The sequence below is a fragment of the Chelonia mydas genome, chromosome 13, assembly GCF_015237465.2.
Source record: "Chelonia mydas isolate rCheMyd1 chromosome 13, rCheMyd1.pri.v2, whole genome shotgun sequence".
NCBI classification, from domain to species: Eukaryota; Metazoa; Chordata; order Testudines; family Cheloniidae; genus Chelonia; species Chelonia mydas.
The window spans coordinates 3,433,838-3,448,510 of record NC_051253.2 but is presented as its reverse complement, the minus strand read 5'-3'; the positions used below and the strand labels follow the sequence as shown (position 1 = coordinate 3,448,510).

The 14,673-nt window shown below is 58.5% G+C and overlaps 1 protein-coding gene across 3 annotated transcripts; it reads left to right on the top strand.

Moving 5' to 3' along the window:
- Positions 1-485: 485 nt before the first annotated feature.
- Positions 486-14,058, top strand: SDCBP2 (syndecan binding protein 2). Of its 3 annotated transcripts, none has more exons than XM_043527561.1 (9): positions 486-612; positions 8,526-8,603; positions 9,030-9,099; positions 9,632-9,741; positions 10,458-10,619; positions 11,085-11,260; positions 11,357-11,528; positions 12,545-12,636; positions 13,462-14,058. In XM_043527561.1, the coding sequence occupies exons 2-9, from the start codon at positions 8,550-8,552 to the stop codon at positions 13,514-13,516; spliced, it is 891 nt and encodes a 296-aa protein (XP_043383496.1). In that variant the 5' UTR covers positions 486-612; positions 8,526-8,549; the 3' UTR covers positions 13,517-14,058. The 3 variants fall into 3 exon arrangements, with proteins under 3 accessions (XP_043383496.1, XP_037772015.1, XP_043383495.1); XM_037916087.2 differs by having other exon boundaries at positions 10,455-10,619; XM_043527560.1 differs by lacking the exon at positions 486-612 and adding an exon at positions 2,402-2,487 and having other exon boundaries at positions 10,455-10,619.
- The last annotated feature ends 615 nt before the right edge of the window (positions 14,059-14,673 follow it).

Below are 14,673 nucleotides of genomic sequence, written 5' to 3'. Positions count from 1 at the left end.
TCAAGGCCACAGCATGCGTGTCAGAGCCAGGAGTCAGCCCTGGTCCCATGACCTGCATCCACAGCACTAGGCCACACTGCCTCCCTGAGGGGTGCCAATGACTGACCTAGACCTTGCAGATAGGCTAGGAGAAGCTGTTCCCCCAGACTAGTCCTGCCTTCCAGCTAGACCCTGAATCCTGGAGCCAATGGGCCATTTTAGTTCCTGTGACTTGTGTGATACAAACCGTCTGTGCTAGAAAAAGAGCCAGGATCGTGCCCCGTTGAAGCCATGCACCCAAGAGTCCGTGACTCCAGGTTTGCTGCACGGAGCAACCTGAGTCTCAGACCCACACATATTCCACGCATGCTCCTTGCTTCGGGCCTGGGTGATCCTCACACATTTTGCCAGCGTGGAGCAGGGACAGAGCTTGGCTTCCTCTTTCCTGCACCTGCCTGTTTCCTAGGCTGCTGAATTCCTCTCTGGTGACTATGTTGTCGTCAGCTGACGGGGTGACGCCCCTCCCAGGCAGGCGGCACCTGTGTTTTGCTTCTATTATAAAATCACAGACCTTTGGAAGACGAAGGCAGAGTGTGCTGGAGAAGAGAAACCTGCTCCAGAGCTGTTCGCCAGGTAAGGAGGGACACCCCTTCAACAAGGGAGGGGGAGGGATGCGCTCAGCTTCACCTGGCTCTCCCACCCCATTGCTCCTTCTTTGGGCTGTCGGTTTCCTTAGGGTTGGTAATCAAGCCCAGGTGTTTGCTGTGGGCTCAGGTTCAGCCCAGCTCTGCATTCAACTCCCCGGAGCAGTAAAGGTTGGTTGTCCCAGCTGGGGTTCTCCTCTCTGGGACGCTTGGCTGGGGGCTTGTCTGGCGGGTGCTGTATGGGATGCAGTCTGGTTTTTTCAACCAGGCTGAGACAAGGTGCTTTCACCTGCTGTAACTGAGCATGTTATAGGCACAGATTCTGCTCTCTGGTGGCAGCCCTTCCCTTGGGACCAGTGCGAGCCCCCAGTGCTCGTGTCACAACAGGATTAGGCTCAGAGGGCCAGATTGTCAAAAGGGAGCATCACCTGGGGTGCACAGTGGGAGCTCAGCGCCTTCAAAAAGCTGGCCTGAAGAGTCAGCCGGGGAGCTGCTGGGCGCCGAGCACGGGAACCTCTGGGCCCAGCCATGGGCGCTGAGCACGGAACCTCTGGGCCCAGCTGTGCGTGTGACGCACTGGAACATCGGGAGACGGGCCCTCAGCTGATGTAAATTGTCCTAGGTCCATGGACTCCAACTGAATTCTGACAATTTCCACATGTTGAGGAGTTTCAGAGTAGCAGCCGTGTTAGTCTGTATCTGCAAAAAGAACAGGAGGACTTGTGGCACCTTAGAGACTAACCAGTTTATTTGAGCATGAGCTTTCATGAGCTACAGAATGCATCCGATTAAGTGAGCTGTAGCTCACGAAAGCTTATGCTAAGGTGCCACAAGTCCTCCTTTTCATGTTGAGGAGGTGGCCCGAGCCCTTTGCCCCACAGTGTTAAATTGCTGAGGTCCCTGTGAGGCTTGTGTGAAGGGAGCTCTGTTCTTTTTGCTGGGAAATCACTCTGTTTGGCTTTGGGATCTGCTTCCCTTGATGGTTATCGCGCGTCCACAGCTGGTGGAATGGTGCTAGAACGAGGGGGATTTTTGTTCCTGGTACATTTTCCATCCACCCTGGAGTCATGTTGAGGGCCCAATCTGCTCCCACTGGAGTCACTCAGCAACTGACTTCACTGGACTCAGGCTTGATCCCGAAGTTTCTCCTCCAGGATTAGTGCCAGGGACGGGGAAGATGGTAACGTTAACGCAGCTCAGGCTGGAGTCTGTTTTCCAGATGCCCTCACTGGCTGGATCTGTGAGTGGAGTTAGTGAATTCCTGCTACTTCTGTGCTTTCCAGCTCTGAACTCCTGGGCACTTGAGTGTTTTTGGGTACTTCCATGTTCCAGAAGGGCTGAGGTTTAGCTGAGTGTGGGGCATCAGGACCCAGGGTGGTTGTTTTCTCTCTGGCCTCAGGTGTGTGCTGCTGTTCTGAGATCTTGGCCCTTTTCGTCAGTGGCCATTGTCATGGCATTTATTCCAGCAGTTCACGTCATTCGGGAGACCCTGATCTTTTGGGCTGTGTTTTCAGAGCCAGGGGCTGTTTCCCAGCATTCGACACGCCCTTGGAAGCAGGAGCCCTGCTAGTGGGGGGAAATAGTGACCCCTCCAGAACATGCTCTGTTCTGTTCTGACTAATCCCTGACTTGGGCAATCGCTGACCTGCAGAGCGGTAGCGGAACAGAAGGGCGGCTGATGTCACCATGTCAATAAAGTGGGCAGGGATAGCCTTTGCCTTTGCTATTAGATCAGCTGATAGTTTCTTAGGGACGTGGGTGGAAAAAACCAACCTCTGCATCACTGGGACATTGAAAACCAGGCTGGACAGCTCAACAAGGAAGAGTGTGACGGGCAGGGACTCAGGCTCAGAGCTGTATTTAGGTGAGTTCAATGGGAGTTGGGCACCTAGGATCTTGGCGTGAGTGCCCTAGCAGCTGGTTTTTGTTCTGTAGGATCAGAATGGGCAGAAGGCCAGATTCTTTCCAGGTGTACCCAGGAGAATCGCACGCATTTACACCCACTGAGAACTTGGCCCAGAATCTTTAGGAGAGGTTCAGGCCAGACTGCAAGAAGGGTAGAAAGTAAAGCTACACCGCAGAGTAAACCAGGAGTCTCATCTGTCTAACCCTCCGCGCCACCGCTCCCTGCCACCACTCTCCTTCCCTGGTTGGTTTCCCATCACTCCAGCTGCAGACAATGGCAGCTTTGCCTGAGGCCAGCCTGCAGGGTTACAGGCAGTGATGAGCTGCCAAAATCTTAAACCAGTTCCCTATAAAACGTTCTGATTTAAGGGACGTGCCCCAGTATGTATTTTTTGTACCCACAGGGTTACCAACCGTCCATATCTTCCCGGGAGGAATTTTTAAAATTTAAAAATTCCTCCCGGACAGCGATTTAAGAACCAAAAAGCCTGACCTGTCTGGGAAAATATAGGTGTGTGTTAACCCTGCCGAAAGCTCTTTGTTAAAAAGATGGGCCTGAGGTAGAAATGAGCTCCGTTTCCCATGTGTGGGGCCCCGCCACGCCCTGGGGGTGTGCTAGGGGGACCAGATGTCCTGATTTTATAGGGACAGTCCCAATTTTGGGTCTTTTTCTTATATAGGCTCCTATTACCCCGCACCCCCGTCCTGATTTTTCACACTTGCTGTCTGGTCACCCTAGGGTGTGCACATGTGGGTCCCAGCTGCTCCCTGCCCCCTCATTGAAGCAGGTGTGCAGGGTTACTGCCCTGGGAACTGCAGGGCACCAGTGGATGTGGGGCCAGCTGCAGACAGGGGCGTGGGGCAGGGCTAACTGGAGGCAGGGGGTGCGGGGCTGGCTGCAGGCAGGGCAGGGGATGCGGGGGTGGCTGGAGACAGGGGCTGGTGCAAGCAGGGCAGGGGGTGCGGGGGTGGCTGGAGACAGGGGCTGGCTGCAGTCAGGGGGTGCAGGGGCTGGCTGGAGACGGGGCTGGCTGCAGGCAGGGGATGCGGGGGTGGCTGGAGGCAGGGGCTGGCTGCCGGCAGGGGGTGCGGGGGTGGCTGGAGGCAGGGGCTGGCTGCCGGCAGGGGGTGCGGGGCTGGCTGCGGGCAAGGCAGGGGGTGCTGGGGTGGCTGTGGGCAAGGCAGGGGGTGCAGAGGTGGCTGGAGGCAGGCTGGCTGCAGCCAGGGGGTGCGGGGGTGGCTGGAGGCATAGGCTGGCTGCGGGCAGGGAGTGCGGGGCTAGCTGCGGGCAAGGCAGGGGGTGCTGGGGTGGCTGTGGGCAAGGGGTGCGGGGGTGGCTGCAGGCAGGGGCTGGCTGTGGGCAGGGGGTGCAGGGGTGGCTGGAGGCAGGGCAGGGGGTGCAGGGGTGGCTGCGGGCAGGGGGTGCGGGGGTGGCTGGAGGCAGGGGCTGGCTGCAGGCAGGGGTTGCAGGGGTGGCTGGAGGCAGGGGCTGGCTGCGGGCAGGGGGTGCGGGGGTGGCTGCGGGCAAGGCAGGGGGTGCAGGGGCTGGCTGCAGGCAGGGGGTGCAAGGGTGGCTGCACGCATGGGCTGGCTGCGGACAGGGGGTGCTGGGGTGGCTGCAGGCAGGGCAGGGGGTGCGGGGGTGGCTACAGGCAGGGGCTGGCTGCGGGCAGGGGGTGCGGGGCTAGCTGCGGGCAGGGCAGGAGGTGCTGGGGTGGCTGCGGGCAGGGGGTGGCTGCAGGGCAGGGGGTGCAGGGGGTGGCTGCAGGGCAGGGGGTGCAGGGGGTGGCTGCAGGGCAGGGGGTGCAGGGGGTGGCTGCAGGGCAGGGGGTGCAGGGGGTGGCTGCAGGCAGGGCAGGGGGTGGCTGGAGGCAGGGGGTGCAGGACGCTGCAGGCAGGGCAGGGGCTGGCTGGAGGCAGGGGGTGCGGGGGTGGCTGGAGGCAGGCAGGGCAGGGGCTGGCTGGAGGCGGGCAGGGCAGGGGCTGGCTGGAGGCGGGCAGGGCAGGGGCTGGCTGCGAGCAGGGGGTGCAGGGCTGGCTGCAGGCAGGGGCTGGCTGCGGGCAAGGGGTGCGGGGCTGGCTGCGGGCAGGGGGTGCGGGGCTGGCTGCGGGCAGGGCAGGGGGTGGCTGGAGACAGGGGCTGGCTGCGGGCAGGGGATGCAGGGGTGGCTGCAGGCAGGAGGTGCGGGGCTGGCTGCGGGCAGGGGGTGGCTGCAGGCAGGGGATGCAGGGGTGGCTGCAGGCAGGGGGTGCGGGGCTGGCTGCGGGCAGGGGCTGGCTGCAGGCAGGGCAGGGGGTGGCTGGAGGCAGGGGGTGGCTGCGGGCAGGGCAGGGGGTGGCTGCGGGCAGGGGGTGCGGGGCTGGCTACAGGCAGGGGCTGGCTGCAGGCAGGGCGTGCGGGGGTGGCTGGAGGCAGGGCAGCGGGTGGCTGCAGGCAGGGGGTGCGGGGCTGGCTGCGGGCAGGGGCTGGCTGCGGGCAGGGCAGGGGGTGGCTGCGGGCAGGGCAGGGGGTGGCTGCGGGCAGGGGCTGGCTGCAGGCAGGGCAGGGGGTGGCTGCGGGCAGGGGGTGCGGGGGTGGCTGGAGGCAGGGCAGGGGGTGGCTGGAGGCAGGGCAGGGGGTGGCTGCAAGCAGGGGGTGCGGGGCTGGCTGGAGGCAGGGGGTGGCTGCGGACAGGGCAGGGGCTGGCTGCGGGCAGGGGCTGGTTGCAGGGGGTGGCTGGAGGCAGGGTGGGGGGCGCTCACGGGCAGAGCGGCTCGGAGCAGCCCAGGCCCAGCAGAGCAGCCGGGGACCCACCCGGCAGCAGCGGGAGCCCCAGGGCCGGCGAGCAGCAGCTCCACGGCTCGTGCCCAGGCCCAGGCGGCAGCCCACGTGGCTCCCACAGCGCAGCGCCCCCGGCGGCCGGAGGAGGAATTACATCACTTCCCCGCCGGAGTCCGGGAAAGCCTCAGCGCCCCCTGCTGGGAAGCGGGTTAACAACCGGCTCCAGCTCCCGACTGGTTACGGGTTCGGGCCCCCGTCGGACTCGGGGAGATTCCTCCGCTGCTTTCCGTGCCATTGGGGTCTGGGCCCCTGTCTCGTGCCCTCTGTCAGTGTCACTGGGGGAGGTGGGGGTGGGAGCGTGGCACGGTAAAAAGCTGGTTGTCACTTGGTCCTTCGGGGAAAGCCGTCACAGCTCTACCCTGGGATTGACAAGAAGCCGGACAGAGAAAAACCCGCAGTTCTGCACCTCGTCGGGCTGGAGTCCCAGCACAGCAATCAACCCCAGGTTGCTGCTGTCATCTCAAGCCCCCTCCCACCAGTGGGGCTGCTGGCAGAGGTTGCTTCCACGGGCAGCGGACAGCAGTGCGTGCTTGGCCATCAGACCGAGTTTTAACAGGGCCATGTTAACTTAAACCCCGTGACCAGCGCCCACTCCAATGGACTCTCATGGATCTATGCCAATTGATACCATATCTATAAAACCAGCCACACCCAGTGTCCGGGCCTGTGCTACGAACAGTACCTACAACTGAGAGGGCTGGTCAGCCAGATTTTACTAGTCACACAGTTTGTGTCCTTTTTGCATCTCAGACAAGGGAAGTGACTAGTCAGTTTCACGTGTGCTGATGGTCCCTTTCGCCTTCTGACTCCCCTGCCTCCCTTGCCTTGTTCGCCCTGCTGAAACGTTTGGGTTGTGGAGTCTGCAGGGGAACTTTTTTGGAAGACCCAGGTCTTGCCAGGGAGGGCAAACTGGCAAATTTGATCTGAGAATTTTCCTTGGAGCAGGATGTGAATTTACCTGCAGCATCTTCCAACAGGTGGGTAAGGGGTGTGTGTGCGAGAGAGAGAGAGCCTGACTGTACCCTGGGTTTTGTGTGTGCATCTCTCTCTGTCTATGGAGGTCAGGGGCTGAGGCTGCGAACCGTATTGTCGTATCCTCCCCTGTGCTTCATTTGTAGGCTCCATTTCGGGCTCTCTCTCTCTCTCACACATGCAGAGGGACAGATGTGCTTGTACACACACACGTACACAGAGGGACATGTCATTTGGGCACAGAAAGACATTAAAACACCCAGTCATAAGCCCACTGGAGTGCCCTGCAGGCGAGGAGTTTTAAGGAGCTGTGCCAGCCTTTGCGGGTGGTGGAGGTGCCTAGGCGAGAGAGAAAAGGGATCCTATCACTTTAAGATGTTCTGGCATTAGGGCTCCTTCCCTTGATGTGCAGAAACCAATCATGTGATGCTGCAGAAACTTGGCCCGGACCCAAAGCTGTATCAGTTCCAGGCCTCACGTGACCAACCTGTTTGAATGGGATCTTTTCATGGGCAGTGCCTGCTGACACAGGCCTCCTGTGCTCTGAGCTCCCAGCGCTGGGGGTGGCTCACAGCTGCGGGGAAATTGGACCCCGGGGCAGGCGCCCGCCCCACTGCCTGTTTATTATGGGGGTATTAATGGCACAGAGGCAGGTATTCAGCCAGCAGGTCACACCAGCTAAAGCCACAGCACTTGGGTAGTTACTGGTAGGGGTTGGAAGCCAGCAAAACACAGAAAACAAATGTATGAGGCATGGCGCCAATCTTCTACAGCAGCTACCTCTTGGTGTGTAGCCCCCCCCCAACCCTCGGCCCCCCCCTCCGGCCAGGGCTGCAGTCATTCGAATGCAATGGCAGGCTGGTCTGGTGGTGTTGGTGTTGAACCAGGTGCTGTGGGTCTATTCCTGGCTCTGCCACAGACTTCCTGTGCAACCTTGGGCCAGGTCCGAGACCACAGTCTGCCTCAGTTTCCCCACCTGGCTATAAATAGCTTGTGGAACTGACTGGATATGTGATACATGTGCACCAAATGAGAGCGTCAAGCGGCAGGAGGGGACAATGCGGTTTTAATTGCACGGGGTGGTACGGGCACTGACGTTGACGTGACAAGGGAAGAATTTTAACCAGGCACAACTCAGCCTGACAAAAACCTTATTGCCCTGGCAATTTCCACTGAAACCCTGATGCCTTATGTGCTCCATGTGCAGAGTGTGTGTGCGTGTGTGCATCGCATGCTTGCGTTTGTGTGCCTGCGTGTGCGTGTGTGCACAGTCTCTGTTCTGTTGTGCCAATGTGCATCACGTGTGGGGGACTGGCCATGATGCCATGATCCTGTCCTAAGCTCATGCCCCCGCTGGGCTTTTTGCCCATGAAGCTGAGCGGGTTACAGGGGGATGATTGGGCTGATCTCTTTTGCTTTGGCTGCTTGGAGCAGAATTGTGCCCAGCTTGGCTAAGAGAACCCAGACAGAGCTCACGTTCCAAACTAGACACTTGGGCCAGGTGCCTCTTTCTTGCAGATTGGTGAACCTGGTCTGAATTATCCTTCCTGTGGCTGTAGCCCAGAGGGAGGTGAACCATAGTGGTTTGGACTCAGGTTTTGCTTTGAGCTGCTGGGTTCGTTTTGTGGTGTATTTGAAAACTGCTAGAATTGTAGGCTGTCATTTTAATTTGCATGGGGTTTCCTGGTCCTGCTTGCAAGCTAGGGGATGCTGTAGCAAAGTGTGCAGGAGAGAAAGAAACAGCTTAAAGCAAGACGGGGGGTGAGTTGTGCATCCCTGATTTGGGGAGCAGCCTGCTTTGTCTCTCTCTGGTTTTGGTTCTGCTACGTGAGGGTTCTGGAGTCTAAGAACAGAGCAATGTTACCTTGCAACTAGCAACACTCCAGTAAGAGTGTTTTATGTTTGATCTGACATCTTGGGCTGTGTGTCGTGAACATACCACATTGGAACCTGAAACTTGGGAACTGTGGGGCAGTACTTGCCCAGCCCCATGTAGACTGCCCTGCAGCGTCCTGACTCTGGACATTAGTGTAGCAGTGTGTGGAGCTTTGTGCCCTGAGAGGCTGGGCCTTTCCTTGCACTGGTACATCAGGCAGCTCGGAATAAGGTTTGACAATGAATTGGGGGTGGGGGGGAGGAATGTAACCTTTGCTCTCTGCTTCAGAGCATCCATCTCACTCTTGCCTTCACATGCTCACTTACAGGTGGTTCCTGTGGACGAAGCAGCCATGTCAACTCTGTACCCGTCACTGGAGGACATGAAGGTGGATCAAACCTTGCAGGTAAGAGGCTGGGTTTTGGGTCCAGTTGACACCGAGCTCAGCTGTTGGAGCAGCTTCTGCCAAGCCTCCAGTTTGGCCTGCCCATGTGGAGGGGTGGTGACGGTGTGCCCTGACGGCCTTGCGCCGAGTGATGCGCTATGTCCCTTTTCAAGCGAAGGCCTCGGACACTGAGTGAGCAGGGTCCCCACCTTGCCTGTGGTTTGGTTTCAGTGACCAGCTCAGCTTTGTCGCCCAGCACCCTGCCTTGAGAACGTGTTTCCCAGCCCATTACATGGTGCTGAAAGGGAAGGCGTGGATTCACTCCAGCCACTGACAGAGCGCAAGGACAATCCCAGCTCCCCAGGAGCTGGGGCGGTGGGGTGATAAAATGCGCCCACCCTTCCCGCTCTCCATGCCCACATAGTGAGGTCTGTCTTCTCTTCACAGGCTCAGGCGAATGCAGCCACCAGGGCTCTGGCTGGGGCTGCAGAGAAGTCAGAGCCAGCCAAGGCGACTGGTAAGTCCCAGCTGAGACTCAGCCTCTCGCCACGAGAGCTGGTTTCGAGGGACAGTCTTCTAGACCAGGAGTGGTTTCCATAGCAGCTCAGGGGGCAGGGGAAAGCAATTATGCCCCAGTGACCAAAGAGTCAATCTCAGCTGCACTCCCCTGCCAGGCCAAGCACAGTGAGGAGGGGCTGTGAATTGGCTGCTTGGGGTGACACAGCGGGGAGGGACCATCTGGGGGAAGGTCCGATCGTTGCCCTGAGGCTATAGGACAGGGGTGGCCAAACTTCCGAGCTGCCTATGACAATGCTCAGCCGTTCGAGAGCCAGGGCGCACCTGCCGGCGCTCAGAGCATCAGTCCTGCAGTGGGGCGAAGGGCTTCTGTCTTGCACGGTCGGGTGGTCTCGGGGTTGCAGGACGTGGGTAATTGCTGTTCGTCTCAAGGGAGGCACTCAAATCCTGTGGCAGGAGGACAGGGCCCCAGGGCGGTGCCTGGTCAGCTTAGCTCTCTGAATGGACAATGTTCTTCTCTCTTCCCCCCTCAGCCCCACCTGTTCTGTACCCAAACCTCAGGGAGCTTGGGGATTACATGGGGCTCTCGCTCTCCAGTGAAGAGGTCCAGAAGGACCTAGCCCTGGTCCCAGCAAGTGGCAACGTACGTATCGCTGTCTGGCCAGAGAATGTAACTGTGTCTGTCTGTCCCCCCGCTCGCACTACTTGCGTCCTAGGCCCCAGTAAGCTGTGTCCTTGTCCCCACCCCCACCCCGCCGGACACTCTGTAGCATCTCCTGCTAGGAGGGGAAGGAACCGGCAGGCCAGACGCAGGCAAAAATACTCTTGAAGAAGCAGATGGGTGCCTGAGGAGTGGCCCTGGGAGAGCCAGCCTGAGTCTTGCTTCCTGGCCGGCCCATAGATCTCTCGGGGATTAAGCTGATGCCGGGGATTGGGCTGTCCCTCATTTCTGGGGAATGTGCCGTATCCTTGTCTCCTTCGCCGCTTGGAATCCCGCCTTCCCACACTTTTGCCCCTGCCACCATTGCTGGGTCTTGAACTTGGCATCTGCAACATTCTGCAGCAGTTCTGGAGGAAAGAGCTTTGTCTGAGTCCTGGCCCAGTTGGGTGCAAGGGGCTGGGGGATGTGCATGGGGGGAGGGGGTCACGTCCCTTTTCTGCTGCCTGGCTCTGCTACCAGAGAGTCTCCCATCTCCCCCCACCCGTGGCCCCCCACTGCCCACTCCGGTGTTAGACACTTGTGAGGGACCAGCCCTGGTGCCAAATTCCGCCCCCCCCCCCCACTCTCATTCCACCCCATGGACCATCTGCCCTTGAGTCAACTCAGATTGTTCATGTGCCGGGTGGATTCTCCAGCAGGCAGGGGCCCTGGTCCCTTCCTCCCCGGGTGTGCTGGTCGCTCCACTGACGGGAAACAACCTCGGGCTGCGCAGGGCAGAGATCAGGCCGGGCCTGCGGGAGCTCCATCTCTGCAAGGACGAGCGTGGGAAGACTGGGCTCAAGCTGAAAAGCATCGACCAGGTGGGTTCTGAGGCCAGTGTGCGCCGCTCACCTTGGTTTCACTGGGGTCCCATCAGGCCTGGCTCCTGAGCGCCGGGGCTGGGACCTGCAGAGCAACCTCAGCGTTAATAAGAACCAAGACAAGGAGAAGAAGGACCCCTTTGTGATAGTGATCTGTTTGGTCTGAGGATGCACTTTGCTGTGCTCTGACCGTGAGATGGGATACCAGGAGACAAACTCCCTGGAGCCAGCCTGGTGCCAGGCTCGTACTGGCAGCGCCCACTGTGGTCCTTTAGCTCTGTCACAAACCCTCACATTGCAGCCCCAGGTCTTTCCAGCTGAGGGCTGGCCAGCGTCCCTTGCTGAGCTGCTCCACAGTCAGCTGGAGTGGTCACCGTTGAGCGATGCGAGCGTTGTCCCGGGCACGGGATGCCTGGTGCACCCAGCGCCGCCCACGTGACAGTCTGACTCCTCCTCATCCCGCAGGGGGTGTTTGTGCAGCTGGTTAAGGCCAACTCCCCGGCGTCCCTCGTCGGGCTGCGCTTCGGGGACCAGGTGCTGCAGATCAACGGGAAGGACTGCGCTGGCTGGAGCACGGACAAGGCCAACAGGGCCCTGAAAAAGGCCTCCCCGGAAAAAATCGTCGTGATCGTGCGAGACAGGTGCGTGGGGTGGGGGGGTGCGCTCGGCCTGCGTCCGGCTTTCTCAGCAGCGTGTCAGGTCCCGACTAACCGCCCGTGTCCTGCTGCCTCCCCCAGGCCCTTCCAGCGCACGGTGACAATGCACAAGGACAGCACGGGCCACGTGGGGTTCGTCATCAAGAAGGGGAAGATTGTTTCTCTCACCAAAGGCGGCTCTGCAGCCCGGAACGGCCTCCTCATCAACCACTACATCTGTGAGCTGAACGGGCAGAATGTCATCGGCCTGAAGGTAAAGGCCCCCGACGAGACGTGCCGGGAGGGGTGCGCGTGTGAGACTCCCTGAGCCAGGCCCCTGGCCAGGAAAGGGACCTGCTTGTGACCATCCCTCGCTCGGGGCCTGGTCCCACAGAGGGAGAATCCCGCTTCTCTGGGGCAGCCGTAGGAAGCCCCTTGCATCGGGCTATGGTGCCCTACAGCTGAAGATTTGTCTCTCTCCTGAGAAACGGGACTGAGTGGTCTGAGACGCTGCCACTGTGGGTTACTGATGCCTCCTCGCAAATTGCTGCTGTTGAAGTGTTTCCTGTGGAGATGGGTCAGACCAGACAAAGCAGCTGGGTACTGAGGAGTTTGCGGGGAAGATTTTCTAGAGCCACCCAGCCCCTTTCAGTGGGACTCGGGTCCCGAACGCCCCCTTGTGGCTTTGAAAATCTCCCCCAGACGGTGTCTTTGATTAAAAGAAAGAACTGGCAGTTGGAGGCTGAAGGAAGCTGATCTCTTGTTAAACGTAGCGGAACTGAAAATATAAACTGGAGTAGTTGGCTGCAGAACACACTCAGTGGCTGTTTTGGTCCCTCTTCCCAGGCCTCCCTTTTACTGGGGGCCCAGCGTGGCCCCAGCACGGGGGTGAAACAAAGTCTTTTTTCATGTCATGCAGTGAAGTTAACTGGTGTGATGTCAGCCTGAATAAGGGCTGGTTTGTGGGAGGTCCCTGCAGCTGCCCCTAGTGCGAGAGTCTTTTGGTTTTAAAGGCTGCCGGGTTAAAATTTTTTTTAAAAAATCAAGGCTGACGGGTTTTTTTTTTTACTAGCGAGGTTTGCACAGCAAATAGCCGCCCCGTGCATGCCTAACTCACACCTAGCAGGGAACTGACAGGCCTACGCTCTGGCCACGCTACATCTCCCTGGGCTGCTGCAGGAGCGCCCAGCGGAGTGGCAGGTGTGCGTTCGCTCGGCCTACGGGGGAGCCCTTGGCCTGTGCAGTAGCTGGGTCTGTGATATTGTGTTTCTCAACTCTTCCCCCCTCAAGGACAAACAAATCCTGGATATCCTGGCTACAGCTGGTAACGCTGTCACCATCACCATCATCCCCACAGTGATCTATGAGCACATGGTCAAACGGTAGGGACATTGGCTTCCCACACACACACAATGGCAAAGTGAGTGCCTCCTGGCCCGGCGTGTCCCAGCTGGAGGCATCTGTGAGACCTTCATAGCGTTCTGTTAGAATTTAGAGCCTGGGCTCCAGCCCGAACCTGACCCAGGCCAGCCACAGCCGTGCCCCGGGGCTTTTATTACAGTGTAGGCATGCCCTCAGTGCCGCTGCGCTGGTCCCGTTTGCGCACCGCGGATCAGCCTTCCTGACCCCACGGGGAGCCTCTGAGCTGAAATTAACACGTTTGTGAAGTGCTGGGTGCTTTCAGTCACCGGTGCTAGAGAAGGGTCTGGTTAATTACTTTAAATTTAACAAATTATGCCTTTCGTAGGTGCCAACAATCCCCCACAGCCTCTGCATGGTGCTTAGCACAATGGGGCCGCTGGCTGCCGCTGGCCTCTTGCATCTTTCCCTTTTCAATTAAAAGGGTCAGAACCCACGGTGCCAAGAACGCTCATGCAAAGTCCCAAGGCTCCCTCAGCAGGCTTTCTGCAGGCCCGTTCCTCCACCGTCCTCTGTACCTTGCGTGGTTAGAGTCGAGGCTGTTCGAGGGACCAGGTCATGCTCCTTTTCTGACAGCACTGGGCGCACTCTGTGCTACGTACATTGGTTTACCTAGTACAGTTTTTTTGGTGCTGTTCATGAAGTCAATTCCTGCCCTCTCCACCCCCCAAACATGTACGGCAGGTAGGCGCTGTCCAAGGGACGGAGGAGGTGTGCTAGGCAAAGATATTGGGCAGATCCTTGGCACAAACACTTCCTAACTGACCTTTTTTCCATCTACTAACTAGGCTGTCACCTGGGCAGATCAAGTCGTCCATGGACCACTCTCTTCCTGATGTTTAAAGCCAGGCACCTGGTCAGTGGGAGCTCAGAGAATCTTCCTTCCTTTTATTAAATGCAATATAACAAAGACTTCCTACAATGCCTGGGAAAACAGGTGCATCTCTACGGGGAATATTCTAGAGCAAAGACCAACTGTTTCCTTTAATCTTTTATTCATTCACCTGGACAGGCTTGAGCCTTGTTTTGTCCATCGATCGGCTGGAGTCCGAAGGAGTGTGGGGAGGTGGATGTGGGTAGAGATGCGGGTGTACACACACAGAAGAGAGGTGAGTGGTTGTGGGGGGCCTCCCTGGTGGAGGCCATGTGATGCAACTCTTTCAAGACCCCACACACAGAGAGCTATTTTAATAAACTAAATTAAAGATGTTCCTCTTTGCCTGTTCTCAAACCGAGGGAAGTGAGGGTAGTTTTAGGAGCTAATGAATCACTCAGTTGAGTGGCCATTGGCTCAGTGGCCACTCCAGCATCGAGTGTGCCCAAACCACTGTGCAATATTGCCCCAAAGTAGTTTACTATTGAAGGGTGAGCCCTGCGGCTGGATAGCAATGCATTCGCACTTGTTCCTCTTTGCACAAGTTGGGACGTGACAAACTGGGGTGGGGGGGAACCATGGGCATGAGTTCTTCCTCAGTTAAATCCCAGGCCAGCTTGAGGGAGGTGTTTGCAGAGCAGGTCAGATCAGAGGGGGTTTGTCCCATCACAGATTAAGGCGTAGAGGAGGTGAGAATGGGAAAGGCCTCAAGGCAGAAAGACAGGTGCATGTCAATACACCCAGGCTGCTACCCAAAGAGACGTAGTGGGGACTGGTGGACTGAAGTCCTAACACCCTGCAGCATAAACTCCCCAGTCCTGGCGCAGAACGCTGTACTCAACACTAGCAGAAGTTGTCTTATTCCTTTCTCCACGGTCCACGAGAGCCACCCCTGGCAAGGGATGTTGTGCTGGGCCTCTGCCATGCTGAGAATCAAGGAGTTAGACGAGAAGTGCCCTATCCCCTGTCTGCTTTATCAGCCTTCCTACTTCCCCAGCCCTCCCTGAGACACACACCACAGAAGGAAACGGGACCCCACCAATGCAGCTTGCCTGAAAGCCTCCGCTGAGCCCTCAAGCACAAGGCTCTCTGGGCGTTGCTGCTTCTCCATCCCTGGCTCGGGTTT